Source organism: Mustela erminea, chromosome 13, assembly GCF_009829155.1.
Source record: "Mustela erminea isolate mMusErm1 chromosome 13, mMusErm1.Pri, whole genome shotgun sequence".
NCBI lineage: Eukaryota > Metazoa > Chordata > Mammalia > Carnivora > Mustelidae > Mustela > Mustela erminea.
The window spans coordinates 63,739,054-63,757,751 of NC_045626.1; the positions used below are offsets into that span (position 1 = coordinate 63,739,054).

Below are 18,698 nucleotides of genomic sequence, written 5' to 3' on the forward strand. Positions count from 1 at the left end.
GGCCAGAGAGAAGGGCTGACCACAAAATAGGCCACCAGTGAAACTGTTTGGTGACACTTCCTAAACTCACTGGTCAGGGGCATTGGCAGAGACCAGCGCAGGTGGAAGGGGAACTGCAGGCTCTCTTCCCAGAAGGCCAAGCACCCAAGACAGAGGGTTCTTTATGGCTGGGTGGTGAAGGGTAAGACTTCCAGCATCTCAGGCCCTGAGGGTGGGCCAGCTTCCCGCACTCAAGCCAATGCCTGTCCCACTGCTGGTCTTTCCCAAGGACTCAAACCCTTTCTCTCCCCTATCTGGTTTCTATAGCATAGAGGCCAGCATTCAGCATTCATGGCCACCTGCTCTCCCAGGGAGCCTGTGTGTGCTCTCTCCACTGGTCCCCCTCTTCCAGCCAGCTGTTAGAGGACTGCTCTCTTTAGGGACAGCCTTCCTCAGTGTGAGGTTTCTGCAGGTCCTAGGTTGAGGGGGTGCCCCACTGCCTCCCAGCAGCCTTCTTCCTCCTCAAGGCCCAGGGCAGTAGGAGGGCCGACTGTGCCGAGGGGTGGGCAAAGCGAACCGGGTACCCAGGCCACTCAAGCATTGGTTTCACACATGTTCTCACTCAGACTCTGGATGTTCACGTTCCCTACAGGTGGCCTACAGCAGCGGGGTGGCACTTCAGAATTACCAACGGTTAACATTTTGTGGTGTACCTCAGACTTCAGTGACATGTCCTGGCTCTTACCACGTTTGAGGAAGGAGCCACTGCAAAGTTTCCTCTCCATTTGGTATACAACTTGGCAAATGCCCTTGTAGAAGGTCTCATGGGAAACAGTTCTTAAAATATTTAGATACTTCCTCACGCAATGAAGTGGAAACAGCCTCTAGTTCCCTCACCCTGACCTTCTCCTTTCCCCTCCCTCCTTGTTTGGACACACAAAGCTGATTATGACTCTCACTCACAATTTTGGGCCTAATGACAAAAGAGTTTTCTCCTACTCTTCCCTGTTCCTTTTTTTGGCTCACTCTTGACTACACAGAATTCCTTCACTGCTGTCGACCTCAAGTGGCTCTGGGAAAGAGGCATGTTTTAAATTAAACCCTTTACGGAAGGAAACAGCAGTGCCCACAACTCAAAATCTGACTTTCATTTCTAACCATGTAACTCCTACCTAATCTAGCCCTGACTTACAGTCAGCTGGGAATAAGGTTATTTCATCTCACCTTTCACCCTTCTCTAGAAGGCTCTTCAAGCTCCTGGTACTAAGGGGGCTTTTGCATAAGGCCCTCTCTGTCAGAAGCACCATAGCCAGCCCAGCACAGGCAAAAGCAGTGTCTCATCTCCTCCATCTCACACATTTTAGGTGACCACTGGATTGATTCCAAAAGGCTTTTCAGGGTCTCATTCTTGAATATCAGAGCCTGCAAGGTCATCCCACATTCGAGGAAAGCCTTTAAAATTATTTTTTTAATAGATAAAAACTAACCTAATGTGGGGATCTAAAAAGGAATTAGATACAAGGAACAGAAGAAAATGTCAAAAAATTAAACTTTCCTTAGAAATTAAGTCTATGAAAAGAGAACAAAATGCAATAATCAAAGAAGGGAAATTAAAAATAATGCTGACACATCTTAAGAACCAGTAAATTCACATCTTACAGTAAATCTGTAAGAACAGATCCCCTGAACGAAACCAATCCATCAGGTACCCAGCCCCCTGAATGGACAAACCACCGGAAATAGAGACAATTCTAAAAGCCTCCAGAGAAGGTTACAAAGGGAACTAGACTTCTCATCACATTGGAAGGTAGAGGCCAATGAAGCAACACTTTGCAAATTCAGGAGGAAAATAGCTAATCTACAATTCTATACCCAGCCAAACTATCAATTCTGTGTAGTTCAAAAGCATTTTCAATGTTCAAAGTTACAAAAAACCTACCTTCCATATTTCCTTTCTCAGGATGGTACCAGAGAAAACATACTTCCCTAACAAGCATGTAACCCAAGAAAACACACAGGATCCAGAAAGCTGGGCTTTCAAAGGACAAACAGGCAAGAAAACTTCCCACCCAATCTGTGCAGGAAAGCAGCAGTTTCCAGATGGATGTCCCTTGGGGGCAAAAATAACAGAACAGATAGCATCTGATTCTGTGGAAAACTATACTGGCAAGGATTTCACAGAGTTTAAGTGTGGAGGAAGACAGAGACACAAACCAGTCTGCGTAATGAAAACATAATTGACCTCCACAAGAACAGGAAATGGTACAGAAAGATACACTACACCACTCGGTTCAGCAGTGAACAAAGACACATGGTGATCGTGGCAAGTACTGATCAGGAAACGACACACTTCATCAGGTCTCATAAATGAAGTTCAATGGAACATAGCCATGCCCACCTACTTACATTGTTAGTGGGCACTTTTCTTTTTTTTAAGATTTTACTTATTTGGTAGAGACAGAGAGAGATCACAAATACAGAGAGGCAGGCAGAGAGAGGAGGAAGGAGGCTCCCCGCTGAGCAGAGAGCCCGACGTGGAGGCTCGATCCCAGGACCCTGAGATCATGACCTGAAGCCGAAGGCAGAGGCTTAATCCACTGAGCCACCCAGGTGCCCCGTTAGCACTGGGACAACAGGGTTGAGAAGTCACTGCAAAGACTCTATGTCCCACAGAGCCTAGAACAGTTATTACCTGGCTACTTTATGGAAGTCTCCCAAGCTCTAAATTAGGGTTGATTGGACGGGAGGAGGAGGGGTCTTGCTGGAACTGAAGCATCTTCCCTATGGCCAGGGCTGTGTGTGGGGAGAGCTGTGCCCACACTCCAATGGGGAATTTAAGGAAAGTGGAAGAGGGTGTAAATGCAGTAAAATCTTCATCTATAGGTCCAGATTCTTCAAAGGATGAATTAAGACAGCAGGGTACTACTATTTAGAAATGTGGAGTTAAATACAGAAGAAATGCTATAAATTAGAAGTGGGTACCTGTGTATGTTGTGATCGGATTAAGAGAACCAAAAAACTACTGTCCTATGACTTCTTTTTTTGGTAATTGCCACACCCAACATGAGGCTTAAACTTACGATGCTCAGATAACATGTCACATGGTCTTCTGACTGAGACAGGCTCAGTGTCCGTTTTAAGCCTTTTAAAGAAACTTGATTATTTAAGCTAGGGTCACTTATTGCTTTGATAAAACAAAAAAAAGGGTTTTAAAAGAGCTGAACAGGGCACCTGGGTGGCTCAGTTGGTTAAGTGACTGTCTTCAGCTCAGGTCATGCTCTGGGAGTCCTAGGATCAAGCTCCACACCAAGCTCCCTCCTCAGTGGGGAATCTGCTTCTCCCTCTGGCCCTCCCGCCTCTCATTCTCTCTCAAATAAAAAAATAAAATCTTTAAAAAAATAAAGAGTAGAACAGGTGGTACCTGGTTGGCTCAGTAAATAGAGCACGTGATTCGATCTCAGGGTTAAGTTCGAGCTCCCAGTGGGTGCAGAGATTCTTAAAACACACACACACACACACACATTCAAAAACATAAAAACAACAGAACGAAACTTACCGTGTATTAGAGCAGCGATGCTCTATCCTTCTGGGGTCCTGGGCTCATCTGCTGCTGGCCTGGAGCCACTTGGACATCTGAAGCCCACCGTCAGAGGTCTAGGCTGGCTGACCACCCTCCTGGCCCCATCCTTGCTCCTCCTCCTGGATTTTCACTCATCCTGAATTCCCACTCCAGTGGGTGGGTGGGACAGTCCCAGAGGAAACTGAAACTACTGTCCCTGGAGACTAAGATTATCCTTTCCTTCCTCTCCTGCTTGACCTCAAGCAGGAACAGGAGCAGTAGGCAGGAGAGAGCCGTTGCCCTGCCCCGGCCTGACTCTGCTACTCCAGCAGGTGGTCCTGAGCATGGGCCAGACCTCTCCTCATCCAGTTGACCAAGTCTCTGTCCCTGTGACATATCCATTGCTCCCTAAACCCTCTTAGCTAACCCAGGCCAGCATCACCCAAGAGGATGGTGACTCCAGAATACTGGGTCCCTGGACCAGTGCCCAAGCCCCGGATGCACACATGTGGCCAAGTGTGGTCCCAGCCCCACCTGAAACCCACTCTTAGGATGGTAGTGATGCCCACCCCAGCTCCCCACCCTTCTAGGTCTTTGAAGTGCAGGACACAGGAAAGCAGTGTGTCATTTAGAAAGAGAGAACACCAGAGAACACAGAAGCCCCACAGAAAGTAGTTTTCAATCAAGCTTTTAATGAAAAGATCATAAAATAACAGTTTCTCATCACTGTACATTAAGACTGCACGCTTCTGAATGGAGAGATCAGTCGTCGGTGAAATTGCTTTTCTATGACACTTGAGGGCTGCATATCTGCAGCTCTGACCTGAATTTATCCCAACTCTTAAAGGAAGTGAGCTCAATGTGATGACTGACAGCGGCGGTGGCCAGTACAGGAGTGCGATCACGGTGTCCCTCCCCCTTCTGGGAAGGGAAGAGAGCAGGTCGTGATCCCTCTTCCAGTTTTGATTAAACAAAACAGCTATAATCCCATCCCTCCCCCTCCCTCTCGAGGTATTTGCGAATGGGCAGGTGCCCAACCTGGGGTCCCCCCAAGGGGGGAGGGGGAAAACAAGTGATGGGCAGGACAGAAGAGAGGTTCCCCTCAGCACCTGGCCCCACGGGGCCCCGCCAAGTGGAGGGGGGGAGCCCTGGGGAATCCTCCCTGCCCCAAGTGAGGTCTGTTATGCAGCATTTTTGAGGTCAATAAATTACAGCAATAAATAGCAAGGTGAGGTAGGGGGACGGGTTCTTGGTAGAAAAATTAAAGTGGTGACTGAAGCTGGGTGGGGGGGAGGGGTCCTAGGAAGGGGGTCCTGGGCAGCCTCAATTTCCACAGTGCACATCCACCCCCCGACCTGGAATGTCACACTGAGGCTCTGGTTAGGTCCCTCTCCACCCCCATCACTCCTGGCATTGGATTCACAGGTTCAGTAACATCTGCCCCAGTGTGACTCTGGGGAAGAGCAAGGGCCTTGGTCCCTTTGAGGGGCACAGCAGGGCTTAGATCCCTTGTCTGTTCTTTGGAGGCCTAGTGCCTCTGCTTCTGCCCCCCTTCCTAGGGGGCGGACGGATGCAGCCACCTCTTCCCTGAGCCCTGCCCTCCTGGCTGCCCAGGCCTACCCCACTCAAGGACAGCTGTGGGGAGGGCAGTAGGGTCTGCCTGCCCAGCCAGCCCAGCCCATCCCAGCCCAGATCGCACTCCTGCACGAGGGCCAGTCCAGTGAATACTGACAGGGTGGGGGTGGGGGTACAGCGGGACAGCCCAGCTCCCCCAAGTGGTGACGAACGGGAAATACACACATGGCTGCATGAGGTTCCAAAGTCCGTCTGCGTCCAGATTGTTCATTTCACAGGCTGAGGTGTATGGCTATGCTGCAAGTCTCTGAGATTCTTATTTGCTTAAAGGTTTGTCTTTTCTTTTTTACCTTTTTTGCAATCCTGGAGGAGCCCTTGCGGTGGCTCGGTCTGGCGGGAGCGAGCGGTGGCGGAGCCAGCCGCTCACTCACCCCAAGTCTGAGAAATAAATACATTCATCACTGCACAAACATATTGATACAAAAACAACACTGTTCAGAGTGTTTGCACCGTCTGTGTTGGTAAGGACCAGCCCAGTAAGCCCGCTCCCCACCCCCACTGCTGGGTGGGGGTAGGGGTGTCCCCTGGAGTGGGGACCCACTGGAGTCAACGGAGCTGTGCAAAGGTCCCGGGGCTTTTTGGCTTGATAGGGACCCTCACATCAACCCACCCCGGGGGGTTGCAGGCAGAGCAGGGGAGGTGGGGGATGACCCTCCACCCAGGGCCCTAGCCCAGACTCAGGTCCTGAGGCCAGAGCCGACTGCCACCCCCTGCTATGCCAGCTGGCCAGGACCTCCACGGTCCGGCCAGGAGGCCTGGAGGCCGGTCAGCACCGGCCCAAGCTCTTTGGTGCCAGCTGGGCTTTGAGAGGCCCGGGGCTGGGGAGGAGGGCTCAGGTAAATCCGGTGGGGGGCTCCATGCCGGCGCCAGCCCCACAGCAGCCCCTCTGCCCATGAGCCGACTCAGAAGGGCCTCCAGCGGAAGGTGGGGATTCACTGGGACTGGCCTTACAGCTGCTGAGGTCTGAAACTGTAAAAGTTTATGTAAACAATGAGATAAATATATTAGTATCTTTTTTTCTGAGCCCATTGAGGTTCCATACTCATTCAAAATGTGCTTTGGTTTAAAAAATAGGTTTTGTGAATTTGGGTATGAGCTTTTTTTTTTCTTTTTTTTTCTTTTTTTTTTTTTTTTGTTTTGTTGTGTTTATCCTCTTTCCTACATGACATCTGCTATTTTCTCTGTTTCCTGTTTCTCCGAAACATTCAGGAATTAAGTGACTAAAGCAGAGAACTGTAAGCCGCCCTTGGCCTCCAACGGCCTAATTTCCTTGTGAGGCTCTTAACACATGTCCACACACATACTCACAAGCACACACTCCACATGAAATCAAAAGAAAAAGAAAACAAAACCAAGTGTTGTGTTAATCAGTCCCACCCCTCCCCACAAACCCTTAAAATCTTAAATAGGAAACTAGTGTTTTGCTTTCTTGTTAAAATACAGAAAAGGCTCGATACAATACTCAGGTGGGTACAATACTATGTCGCACGAACGTCGTTGAGTGAGGGGCCTTTGCGCCCAGTCCCTGAAGCTCTGCAAATGAATCACCTGCTCTCACGGGTCACCTCACGGATGCAGCCGCCCATGGCCCAAGAGGCCACACACAGGCATGCGTACAACTCCCGTGCTGTACAGACTTTGTGTCATGTGGCTTAAGTGCTGACGGAGTAGGGTGGGGTTGGGAGGGCAGAGGAACCCTGCCCACCCCCCAACCTGACTTCTGGGAACACGAGACCCTGGGTCCAGTGCTCCCCTCCACCCAGAGGGAGTTAAGACCCAACTTGGGGCTTGGGGCACCTTGAGATGGGCTCAGCCAGGAGCCCTCACTTGCAAAACACACCCTGCACCATTTGGGTCCCTAAACTCAGGCTGTTTTCAGCTGGAGGGTCTCTGGAGGGGTGAGGGTAAAGGATGACTCTGGAATTTTTTGGTCTGAACTTAAGAGTAGGAAGGGAAAAAAAAAAAAGAAAGAAACAAAGAATGAAGCAAAATGAAGATTCAGCTGCTGGCCCAGCCGTGTGGCTCCAGTCAGCCAAGGATAGTGGGGCCAACCACAGCGACCTTGGTCTGGCTTGTGAGCCTGACCCCTGGCCCACAGAAGGGTCCTGAGGCTGTGAGAGAAACCCCATGTTGAGGGGTGAGGGGTGGGGATTCCAGACAGGGCTTAGCCAACTAATGGCATCCAGCCTCTTGCTGGAGCAGCCAGGACTGCCCCAAGAAGGTGCCAAAGCAGGGCAGGCCTCCTCCCTGTCCCCCCGGGGTTGGGGGGTTTACATCACTTTGGTCAGTGTCCCTCCATGCCTCTGCACTGGCCTGCTGCTCCTCCAAGCTCTGGCTCTCACGGTCCCAAGGGACAGGATGGGGGGGGCTCACTTCCACTTCATCCTGGCCCTCGCAAGGGAGCTCCAAGTAGCTGGCTCCAGCGGTAAGGCTCCATGGCCCGCTCTCCCACGAGGCCGGAGCACACCCCTTGCCCCCCAGGCCCAGATCAGGAGCACACACAGGCTCCCTGATGCTCAGCAACACACTCAGAACACCCACAGGGTGGACATGGCAAGCAGTATGCTCTGGGGAGCAGAGCCCTTCTCTGAGAGCGCTGGGGGTGGGAGTGGGGATGGTGGGGGGTGCCCAGGAGGGTAAGCCCAGCTCACTCAAACGCACGTCTTCCTGTGCGCACCAACAGGAGGAAAACAACTGTCATGGCCTCAGCTGCCAGCCACCAACATACTGTTCTTGTGGATTCAAGAGGTAGCAAAAGGTCAGAAGTCTCTCCACCTTTATCGGTAAGGAAGGAAGGAAAGCTCGATATCTGTCCACATGCGCCACACACACTACATACATACATACATACACACGTACACGTACACACAAACACACACACACACACACACACACACACACACACACAATGATAAAGAAGAGTACCGACGGCTCTGGCATCAAATCCAGCCTCCCCCCTCCCCCCACAAATCCCAGACCTTCCAGTTCCAACATTCACATAAACGTTACACTGGTTTTTCTCTTAATAAAAAAGAAGTACCTCTAAACAAAGAATATTCCTCAGAAACTATAGGAAAATCACTCTCTCTCCTGAGGCAGCCGAGGCAGGGCTCGGGGCCCAGGGAAGCCTTTGGCCAAGAAGGGCTTCTGGGGCCTGGAGGGGTGGGCGCCCCTCAGCCCGCAGCCGGGCGGGGGCGGGAGGGGCAGTTGCCCCTGTACATTCAGTCTGCAGACCCAGGCTCAGCCCCGAGGGGCCGGGAGGAAAATAAACTCTTGTTGGTTTTGGTTTAAAAAACAAAATTCAAAAAGAAAAAAGGAACAGATCAGTAGGAATAACAGCAACATAGGCCCAGAGGGCTGTTTAGCTGTGGAGAGGTAGGCGGCGGGGGGCCCCCTGACTGTCCCAGCGCCAGTGAGCAGTGACCTCTGGCTCAAAGAAGGAGGGCTCTGTCCCATTCCCTCCAGCACCACTCCCCAAAGAGCCAGGGTGGCCCGCACACAGACAAGCACTCGTGCACGCACACAGACAGCGCCCCTGGCCACGGGACAGCCCTGCTCCTCCCCAGCGGAGGGAGGCCCCATGGCCCCCTGCTCGGACCCAGCCTGCGGGAAGGGGGCCAGGTCCCAGCGAGACCCCTGTGACCCCCTCCCACAGATGCTGCAGTGGCCCTCCCGGGGAGCCGGGGTGGAATCGGGAGGTAGACTGCACACCAGCAATGCGCACTCGGAACTCGGGCCCATCAGCTTCCCTCCTCTCGCTGCCCTTGTACAGACTTGTCCATTAAAGCTCTGGGTGTGTGGGGGGGCTGGCTGCGGGTGCCACCAGGAGCCACCCCCACGGGACTTGGGGGTCCCAGCCCCTCCCGCCCGGCCTCCACGCGTCTTCCTTCCTTCGGTGGGCTCCCGAGGGCGGGTCTGCGGAGGGCAGCCTCAGGCCGGGGAGAAGGGTCTTTGGCTTCTAGGAGGGGGAGGTATGCATGCGCAGGTGGCTGATGAGGTTGCGCTGCTGGGTGAATTTGCCCCCGCAGAGCTGGCACTCATAGGGCTTCTCACCCGAGTGCACACGCATGTGCTCGGTGAGGCGGTACTGGCGCGTGAAGCGCATGCCGCACTCATCACAGGCGAACGGCTTGAGGCCCAGGTGGCTGCGCATGTGGCGCGTCATGGTGCCGCGCTGCGTGAACATCTTGCCGCAGATATTGCAGGGGAAGGGCCGCGTCAACCAGTGCGTCTTCTCGTGCTGCCGCAGCGTGGCCGGGTCCTTGTAGGTCTTCTCACACACCGAGCACTTGAAGGGCCGGGGCTCGGCTGCATAGGCTGCGCTGGGCGCCGACAGGTCCTCGGCCTCCTCCTCGGCACCCCCACTGCCCGTCTCGTAGGCACCCTCCTCTTTGATGAACAGCTCCTCCTCCGTGTGTGTCTCCACATGGGCATTGAGTTGCTCGGAGCTGGGGAAGCCTTTGGCGCAGGGGATGCACACATACAGGTTGTCCCCGTAAGACACGGTCTCGTAGCCTTCCTGCCGGTACATGTAGTGCGTGCCGGCATGGCCACTGCCCCCCTCGCTCCCGCTCTGCCCGCTGTCCTCACTCCCGTCCTTGCCGTTCTCTTCCTCCTCCTTGCAGGGGTACGGGGGCTCCGTGTAGGGCCCACTGGGGCCGCCCCCTCCAACGCTGCTGGCCAGGATGCCATTGGGAACCCTGTCCCCTAGCCCCTCGCCCTCTTCCCCTGGGCAGGGGCCCTTGGGCCCCGCTTCCCTCCGCTCAAAGGGGGACCCCACCCTGGGCTCCTTCTTGCTCCACTCCTTCTTGCGGGCCGAGTGCCGTAGGCTCTTCCGGGGCTGCCCACCGGGCCCCTCCAGCAGGCTCAGGTGGTTGTCCTCGGCCCCCTCCAGATCCATGGGCTCATTAGGGGTGCCCCCCAGCTCAGCGTAAGAGGCACTGTTGGCAACAGGAGGGGCGGAGGCTGAGAGGGGCGAGCCGTGCTGACTGTCACTCAGCTGGGCCGGGTCCTCAGGGGTCAGGGGAGGACCAGGGGTGGCAGGGGGCAGGGGTGGGCTCTTCTTGGACAGGTCCAGGCCCAGCTCCTGCTCACAGCCCCCGCTGCTCCCATTGGTGCTGCAGCTGCCCAAGCCGGCCTCCCCGCTGGCTGGACAGACGGCCCGGCCCAGGCCATGGACACCCTCCTGGCTGGAGCCTCCGAGGAAGAGCTCATCATCAGAGCCTTTGGCCTGGGGGAGCTCCTGGGGGGTGTGGGCCCCCTTGCGTCCATCCACGAGCGCTGGATACCGTGCCTGGATGACAGAGGCCGTGGACAGCCGCTGGTTGCGGGGTGGCCTTCCCATGCCGGAGGCGCCCACCCGTCCAGAGCTGAAGGGCTTGCCGGCTCGCTTGAGTTTACGGCGGCAGAGCGCTGCCAACTCGGGCAGCTGGAGGTAGCTGGCGGCAGTGAGGAGAGTGCTGAAGTTGGGCTCAGCCGGCTGGTCGCTGGGCAGCAGCTTGCCCGTGTAGATGAAGTCCAGAATCTGCTGGAACACCGTGGAGCTGACCATGTCTGTGTCCAGGTTGATGAGGTTGTCATGCAGGACCAGGGATTTGAAGTAGATGCTGCTGGCGGCCAGGACATTCTTGTGGGCGCGGAAGATGGAGTTCTCCACCATGATGATGACATCACACAGGAAGCCCTTCGTCCTCTGCTGGTTCAGCTGCAGCAGGAGCTGCTTGGAGTGGCTGGGCAGCTCCATGTCGGGCCCCATGTCCCCACGCCCCGCCCACGCGTACCACCTGCAGGCAAGAGTAGGTGCATGGGCATTAGGCAAGGGCTGACAGGGTGGGGCTGTGGTGGTGCTCAGGGGAGGCCTCATGGGGTATGGGACCCAGGGAGGGAACTCACACTACCCATGGGGACTCATGCTGCCCAAAGAGGGTCATGGGCTCTGGTCCCATGTATACAGAAGCAGAGGACAATAGTCATGTGATGCTGAGCAGAGAAAATGGGATGTAACTTTGGCTCCACAGCCCAGGGCACCATCTTCACGCTAAGGAAGTTGGCCGCGAGCCCACAGTGGACTCAAAAATGACAAGCAGTGGACCATGAGGTGCTGGGAAGCAGTAAGGACCGAGGTGAGCAGAAGTTCCCAGGTGGGCTCACTTCTCACATGGGCATAAACTTCCCAAAGTTTAGGACAAGCTAGAAACTGAGATTTTCAGGTTAATCCTCCCAATGCCAAATAAAGGCCCTTTTTCCTTAAATACCACATGAGCCAAATCAAATAAGCAGCCTCCACCGTGATCTCTACCCTGTCCTGGGTGCTTCTCAAACCCTAGTGGCTTCCCAAGCTTTCGGATTTGCCAACGTCACAGTCCTGCCTGCAGACACTGTGGTCCAGCCGCAGTCCCTTACCAGTGCCTGCTTGCATCCCAAGCGCCTCACCCCCCAGGAGGGCCCTGAGCACCCCAGTCCGGGTCTCTAGATGCTGAGCAGAAAAGCGGGCCTGACCAAGCCCCTGGCACCACCGGGCCCCTGGGAAAGGCAGCCAGCTGGCCTTGCCAGACCAGCACAGACACTAACTGACGTCATTAATAAACAGAGAGAGGCCTCTGACCCCCACGGGAACTGTACAGGTGGGCTTTGTAACAGCATGCACGTGGGTCACTGAGAGTGGGGTGCTCTGACCAGGCACCCACCCAAATGAGCAGCGGGACCTGAGGCACAAAGGTGTGGCTCCCTACTCCCTCCAGCCCCTCAGGGGACATGTATCCTCCCAAAGGCAACTCTGTGCTATGCAGCTGACAAGGGTGCTTTCATGTCCTCTGGCTCAGGGCTCAATCTCTGAAAGTGACTGCTCAGAGCCTTGCCCCACTGGGACCCCTCTGCCACTACCAGTGTACCCTACCCAGTCCAGTCCTGCCTCCCTTGGGGCAGTCTAGAGAGATCACAACCCTCGCTGCCTTCCTGTAACACAAACACTTCCCATGACCTGCTGCCCCATGCCTGCCCTTATTTGCAAAGACAGAGGAAAACCCTAATACCCACGTACACCCCAAAGGCACCCTCAGAACTCACTGTGAACACACATGGGTAGACACAGCTGCAAGTTAGCTCTCAGGGCCTGATGCTAGATAGTGGGCTCAGAGGCTAGATAAAGCCTGGGTCCTGAGGGAACCTACCCTCTGCTGTTCCCTACCCCTCAGCCAGCCAGGCAGGACAAAGAGTCGGATGCACAGTTTCCACACTGGATGGGACACCCAGCCTCAGGGAAATGCAGTGTCAGCCCCACCAGCACTCAGGATACCTGGTACTCCCAAGCTGGCAAGAGAACAAGCCAAGGGCAGGAGGTCCCATTCTCCAAGAGCCTGTGAGCCACAGCAGCCCCTCCTCTGCAGGCTGAGGGCCATGGGCCCCAGCCTCCCCTCCACGCTATCCAACACTGTGTGCACACAAAGAACCAGGCTGAGAACTGCAGGGCTGAGGGCAGCCGAGCTAGCCCTCCCCCAAGCTCCCCCCCTCCCTCCATCCTGCCAGTTCCCCCTACCCAGCCTACCGGAGTGCCAGGGGCCCAGAAACCATGTGAGCAGCAGCCAGAGCGGGTGGCCTCCTTGAGCGCGTGGCCTCCCTGGGGGTGCATCAATGCCTGGTCACCTGTGGAGGAGAAGATGGGACAGAGTCACCCAGACAGACAAGGGAGGGTAGGAGGGACAGTGAAGGGAAGGCACTTGGTGGTCCTAGAGCCCTCACTCCCAGGAAGATCTGGGGTCTCTGTGGCTGGGACACCAGGGGCAACAAGGCAGGGGACAGCAGCCCCAGTACCCAGCAACAGTCAGGCCCAGTGGCAGGGAAGGTCACAGGTCTGGAGAGCTCAGCAGGGCTAACACTGTCCTCCCACCCAGCAGACTTAGGGCACTCTAAGGGCTACCTAGGCCTGTAGGGGAGCTGGTGGCAGGCACGGAATTCCTGGCAGGCAGGCATGGTGGCAGGAGGCCTGGGCAAGGCCCTTCTCAGGCTGGCTACATTTACATAACAAAAGGTCAAAATTGGAGGCACTAGTGCAATAGGCTATTTATAAGAACCAGTCTCAACCGCTTCTGGCTCTCCTGCCTCCTTCCCTTCCTGAGCTGCTCCCACCACCCCCTCCCTGCCCAGAGGGCCCAGCCCCCTCCTGCCTGGCCCAGTCTGACCACATGGTCTCCCCTCACAGGAGTTTATGCAGGCCAGGCCTTTCAATACCAGCCCGCCAAAGCTGCTGGCAGCTGCCGCCAGATGCGAAGGGTCTCCTTCTGCCCCCTACCCACCCCAGAGACACAGGTTCCAGAGAGGGGGATCCTGAGGTTCTGGCTTTTTGCACCCCACTCGGCTAGCCTGGGCTCCCTTGGAATGGAGCCAAGGGTGGGGGCGGAGGCCTCCAGCAGCCTGGAGCCCATCCCTGCCTGCCCTTCCCCCACCCCCAGGGCCAGGGAGGCTCAGCAGGTCCCTCAGGAATGTGACCAGACCCGGGGTGCGGGGTGGCTGGGAGGCCTCAGTTCCAGCCTGCCAGCTGTCTCTCTGGCCCCCTAGCACAGCTCTCTTCTCCTGGGGCGGCTCGAGGGTATGGGGAAGTGAGGAGGGGGAGAATGGTTGGTCCAGGATCCCCCTCATGACCTAGATGGCAGCAGAACCAGCCCTGTTGGTCCAGAGGCCTGAGAGCATCTGCATCTGCATTTAATGAAGGCCCGGATCCCTTGCCTATGTAGAGTGTCTGGGCTCTCCTGCCAGGTGACACCAGAGGTAGCGAGGTGGCCAGCAGGACAGAATAGAACTCAGGCTAAGAAGGGGTGGGGGGCAGAGACCACCTTAGCATTGGTGAGAGCAACCCTGAAAAATGAACAGGGAGCCACAGCGATGCATTTGAGCCGACCAGATGCCCGCCACATGGCCCTGTGCCCCCTTGCCCACTCCCACCAGATCTCAGGGCAACCCAATCCCTGCCGGGGCACAGCGTCCACACAGTGGCCCCTGGTTTAGCCCGTACCAGACCCTGCAGATAGGATTACCTGCCTTCATCAGAGATCAGGCCCACAACCACTGACCACCATGCAAAGCTAGAGCAGAATAGGACTCGGGGGCTTCCACAGGTTCCCACTGCTTCAGCCTTGCCACCCACTTCACCAGCCACTGGAAGGCAGGGTGACTAACCAAGATCTCCCAAACTGGATCAGACAGCCTGGGGCCCAGTTTCCCCAGAGGGACTCCATAGGACAGGGCAGAGGGGCCTTCCAGGTGCCCTCCATGGGTGGGGCCACAGCAGGGCTGCCTGCTGGGAGTTCACAGTCAGCAGGATGCCACCATACCTGCCTCCCACCCCAGGCCAGGCCACGCATGGATGACCCCTGCCACATTCTATAAGTCACAAAATGTTAACCTCACCACAGGGGTCGGGGCGCCCCACTGCTGCGAGGCCAGCACCCCTACAAAACATTGCTCTTTTCTTCCCAGAAGAGTAACAGCAGGGAATCCTCTGCCCTAAAGCTCAACACCGGGTATAGGAGCAAGAATGCCTGAGAGGCCACAGCCCCAGGGAGGGAGGCAGGGTGTCCGGTAACTAGAAATTGGACTGTGGGGGCTGGCCCCATAAGCTGGCAGCGCAGTGCCCCACTGGGTACAGGGGCTTGGTGCCCAGTCCTGGCAGGAGCCCAAAGGCTGGGATAAGGACACCGCCTGGCACCTGCTCCTGGCACCAGCTCCTGGCACCCAGCAGCCCCCTGGCAGCAGGCCCAGGCAGCGTGCCTATCAGCCCAGAGGATCCACACCCAGCTGAGAACCGTTGCGCACTGGAGCGCTGGCTCCAAGGAGCCCAGGATCTAGGACAAGGGGATAATCAGGTCCTCCTCTGAGGCAGAGACCTAGCCCATGGGGGGGGGGGGGGTTGCGGGGGCGGGGTAAGACTCTAGCTAGGTTGATCCCAGGGAAAGGCAGCAGGAAACCAGTCCCTGGGGAAGGCCAGCTCCAGCTTCTTGTGAACACAGAAGTTAGAGAGAATGAACAGACAGACCTGGCTCTAACACCTGGATTCCCTTCCCAGGTCCTTGTTTACAAAATGGTCTACCTACCCAGCTGGGCTGTTACACAGAGAACCACACAGGTCTCTGCTGAATTCTCATGTCCTTCTCTCCCTCTCCAAGTCCCTGCCACAGAAAAGCCAGAGGTGTGTCCCCCGCAACACACACTCTGAGGGTGAGGGCAGGTCCAGGACCCAGACACCCCAGACTTTTAAGACACACACCCACCAGGCCAAGGCCAGGCCCACAGAGCTGAGCCAGGAGAGCTGGCGGAGCTCCCTGCACCTGTCTACCTCCTCAACTATAGGCATGAAAGGCCCGACCAGGCAATGCCATCCTATGTAAAGAAATATCTTGGCAGCACAAACGCCCAATCAATAAATGAGATTATCACTGAGAGTGTGGCGTATAAGTACAGGAAACCTATAAGTTTCTGTAATATTCAGAATTAAAAATAATCTTGTATTACTTTTAAAATCCTGGGGGAAAAAAGTAGAACTGATGCACAAATATGGTTAAATCTCAAAATTGTAACATTAAGTGAAGAAAACCTTACACCAAGAGTAGAGATGCACAATTCCATTCATTTGAAGCTCCAGAAAAGGCTGAACTAGTCCATGGTAGACAAAATTAGGAGACCCTGTAGAGGGTGAGGTGAACACTGTTTGGGAAGGAGCATGAGGAACTTTCTGGGCTGCACATGGCTCGATTATCTTGGTAGGAGTCTGGGTTACAGCAGATGTCTCACTGGTCAAAATTCAAGGGGTTACCTGAAATTTGGGTACCAAGTTGCATATAAATTTTACCTCATATTGAAAAAAATTCCAACAAAGAGATAAAGAACAGTGGTTTCCACAAGATATGCCCTTCTCAGCAGCTCCCGACCAGCTAACGCTCACGTAGCCTGGAAGAAACTCTCAAGGACAGAGTGGTCTCAACAGAACAAATCTGTGTCCCTCCTGGTTCTATGCTGGCTTGACAGCCCTTGTGGGTCAACAGGTAGTCAAAGCCCAAGGCCAAGGATACTCCTAAGATGACTCCACCCTCTCCCCCCAAAACACCCCAGCCAAAAAGCCAATGAGGGTGGCAGAGGCACAGACCCATGGCCTCCTGGAACAGTGCCCTGTAAGGAGCCACACTTGCCCATGATCCCAGGCAGTCTACAAAGCTTCAAGGGCTCATGGGAAGGCTAGAATGGGGCCAACCTCCATGCCCCTTTTCCTAGCATCCCACAAAAAGCAAAGCATGCTCTGGCCCAGCCTTTTAAACACCATGAGAGGAGGTTTTAAAACCAAAGTGATCTTTGGGGCGGGTGGCTCAGTCAGTTGGGCATCTGACTCTTGACTTCTGCTCAGGTCATGATCTCAGGGTCATAAGATCAAGCTAGTCAGTCTCCATGCCACGCTTGGCATGAAGACTGCTTGAGATTCTTTCACTCTCCTGTCCCTCAGCTCGCTTGTGTGTGCTCTTCCCGCCACCAAAACAAATAAATAAAATCTTAAAAAAAAAATAGAGTTACGTAAAATTAAAGTGATCTTTGCTTAAGCAGAGCGCCCAGGAGAACAACTCCAACCACCTATCTGATGGGAACTGCCCCGACTTAGTGTGGAAACCTACTGTCCAGAGCCTGGGCTCCAGGAGGCCTGGGCATTCAAAACTGCTCTGTTCCAGGGTACCTGGCTGGCTCAGTGGGAAGAGTAGGGGACTACTGAGCTCGGGATCCTGAGTTCAAGCCCCACACTGGGTGTAGAGATTACTTAAAAATCAAGGGGAAGAAAAAAAAAGATAACTGTTCTGCTCATTCAACCTCCAGTGGTGCCCTCTGGTGACCAGACTGACAGCCTCACCTCTATGGGGCCTGCATCCTTCCTGGAAACAGAGTAGCATGCTCCACCCCCCACGATCCCACCCCACACCCAGGAGCCAAACCCAAGGTGTGGTGGCACAGGGTGAGCTCCTGACCCTCCCGAGCAGTATGCTCCAGAAAAAATGCTGTCCTTTCTGCCCCATGTCTAGCCTCCTACAAGCAGGAACAAGCACCCCTCCCCACTCAAGAGGCAACTGTGGGCACCTTGACTGAAAGGCCTCCCAATATCACAAAACTTCTCCACCTCCCTCCCAACCAGAAGGGTGGGCCCTAGAAAGGTGAAGGAGAGGTAATGGGGGCCCACCTGCCTCCCCTCCCTGGGCCAGCTTCTTTACCCAGATCTCCTAGAAATTTCTGCTATCCCACCTCCCTCTGATGGCCCTCTCTCACTGTCTTGAGCAGGACTTCCCACAGGAGTCTTGGAGCTATGTGGGGGGCCCATTCCAAAGCATCCAACAGGACCTTATCTCCTTCAGGACCCCCTCTGAAGAAACGCCTGCCAGAAGTAATGGTGACACAGGAATCTTGGGCTACCCATCACCCAGCCAGAGCTCCACTACCAGGTGGGAGACACGAAGCATGCCAAGCAGAGGGGTAGTGCTGGGAAAGGTACAGCCACCCACAAGACAGCTTCCAGATCCACAGGGGTTCAGCTCTTCTGTGTCAGAGAGGGTCCTAAACATGCTGGCTACTGTGCCCCCAAGCCTGAACCTGAGGTCAGCATGGGCCCTTAGTCACAGCTGACCTGAATGGTCACCTGGTACTCCAGGTATGGCCCTAACAAGTACCTCTTCCTTGAAGGCCTAGCCCCACCCAAGCTGCAAAAGAACAGCTTGAGGGCATGGCGGAGACAACCTGAAAGGTACAAGCAGGATCCAGAAGAGCCCGAGGCCCAGAGCCCAAGACCCAGCCCCCAAGCCACCAACCAGCCCTGTGTGGCCGGAAGCCAAGGACTGCATTCTCCTGGCTCAATGGCCTGGAGTTCTATTGTACATCCCTCCTCTCTCTCTTTTTTTTAAAAGAGAGAGAAAGTGGGGAGTGGGGGAGAGAGAGAATCTCAAGCACACTACCTGCTGATCATAGAGCCCAGGGTTGGGGCTCCATCTCACGACCCTGAGGAGCACCACCTGAACTGAAGCAAAGAATCAGCTGCTCAACCAACTGAGCCACCCAGGCGCTCCCCTCTGTCTGTCTTCTCTGTATTCCTCCACCAAGTCTATCCATCCCATTCCCTGGGAGCCTCTCACCCCTTTACCCACCCACCCAGGCAGCACCACACCCTGCCTCAGTCCACCCTCTGGGGAAGACTGAGGTGTTATCTCCACCTCCAGGGACAGATAAGCACTGGGGGTTAAGGAGCTTGCACAAGGTCACAAGAGCAAGCAGGCAGCAGAATGAGGACTCAAAGCCTGGTCCAAAGCTGATGTCAGACCCTCGCTACCCCACGGACCACACACCTCCCATTCCTTGGCAGGCACAGAGACGCCACTTAGAAAAGCACACCCCTCCATGCGTCAGAAAGAGGGTCTTGGTCTCCAGCTCCACCCTCATCTACCCCTGCCCACCACCACCCACCTGCCCATCACAGCAGGGCCCCAGGCGGCTGCGTTCTCCTGACCTCAGT

At 55.2% G+C, this 18,698-nt stretch overlaps 1 protein-coding gene across 2 annotated transcripts in view; it reads right to left on the reverse strand.

Annotated features, from left to right (window-relative positions):
* Window positions 1-4,209: 4,209 nt before the first annotated feature.
* The window catches only part of HIC2 (HIC ZBTB transcriptional repressor 2), a 33,985-nt gene continuing 19,496 nt past the window's right edge, over window positions 4,210-18,698 (reverse strand). For both annotated transcript variants that reach the window (XM_032310244.1, XM_032310243.1), the window contains exons 2-3: window positions 12,717-12,814; window positions 4,210-10,956 (exon numbers count right to left, since the gene is read on the reverse strand). In XM_032310244.1, coding sequence (XP_032166135.1) covers window positions 9,132-10,956; window positions 12,717-12,742 — 1,851 coding nt within the window. In that variant the 5' untranslated portion in view covers window positions 12,743-12,814 and the 3' untranslated portion in view covers window positions 4,210-9,131. The remainder of the gene's footprint in view (window positions 10,957-12,716; window positions 12,815-18,698) is intronic.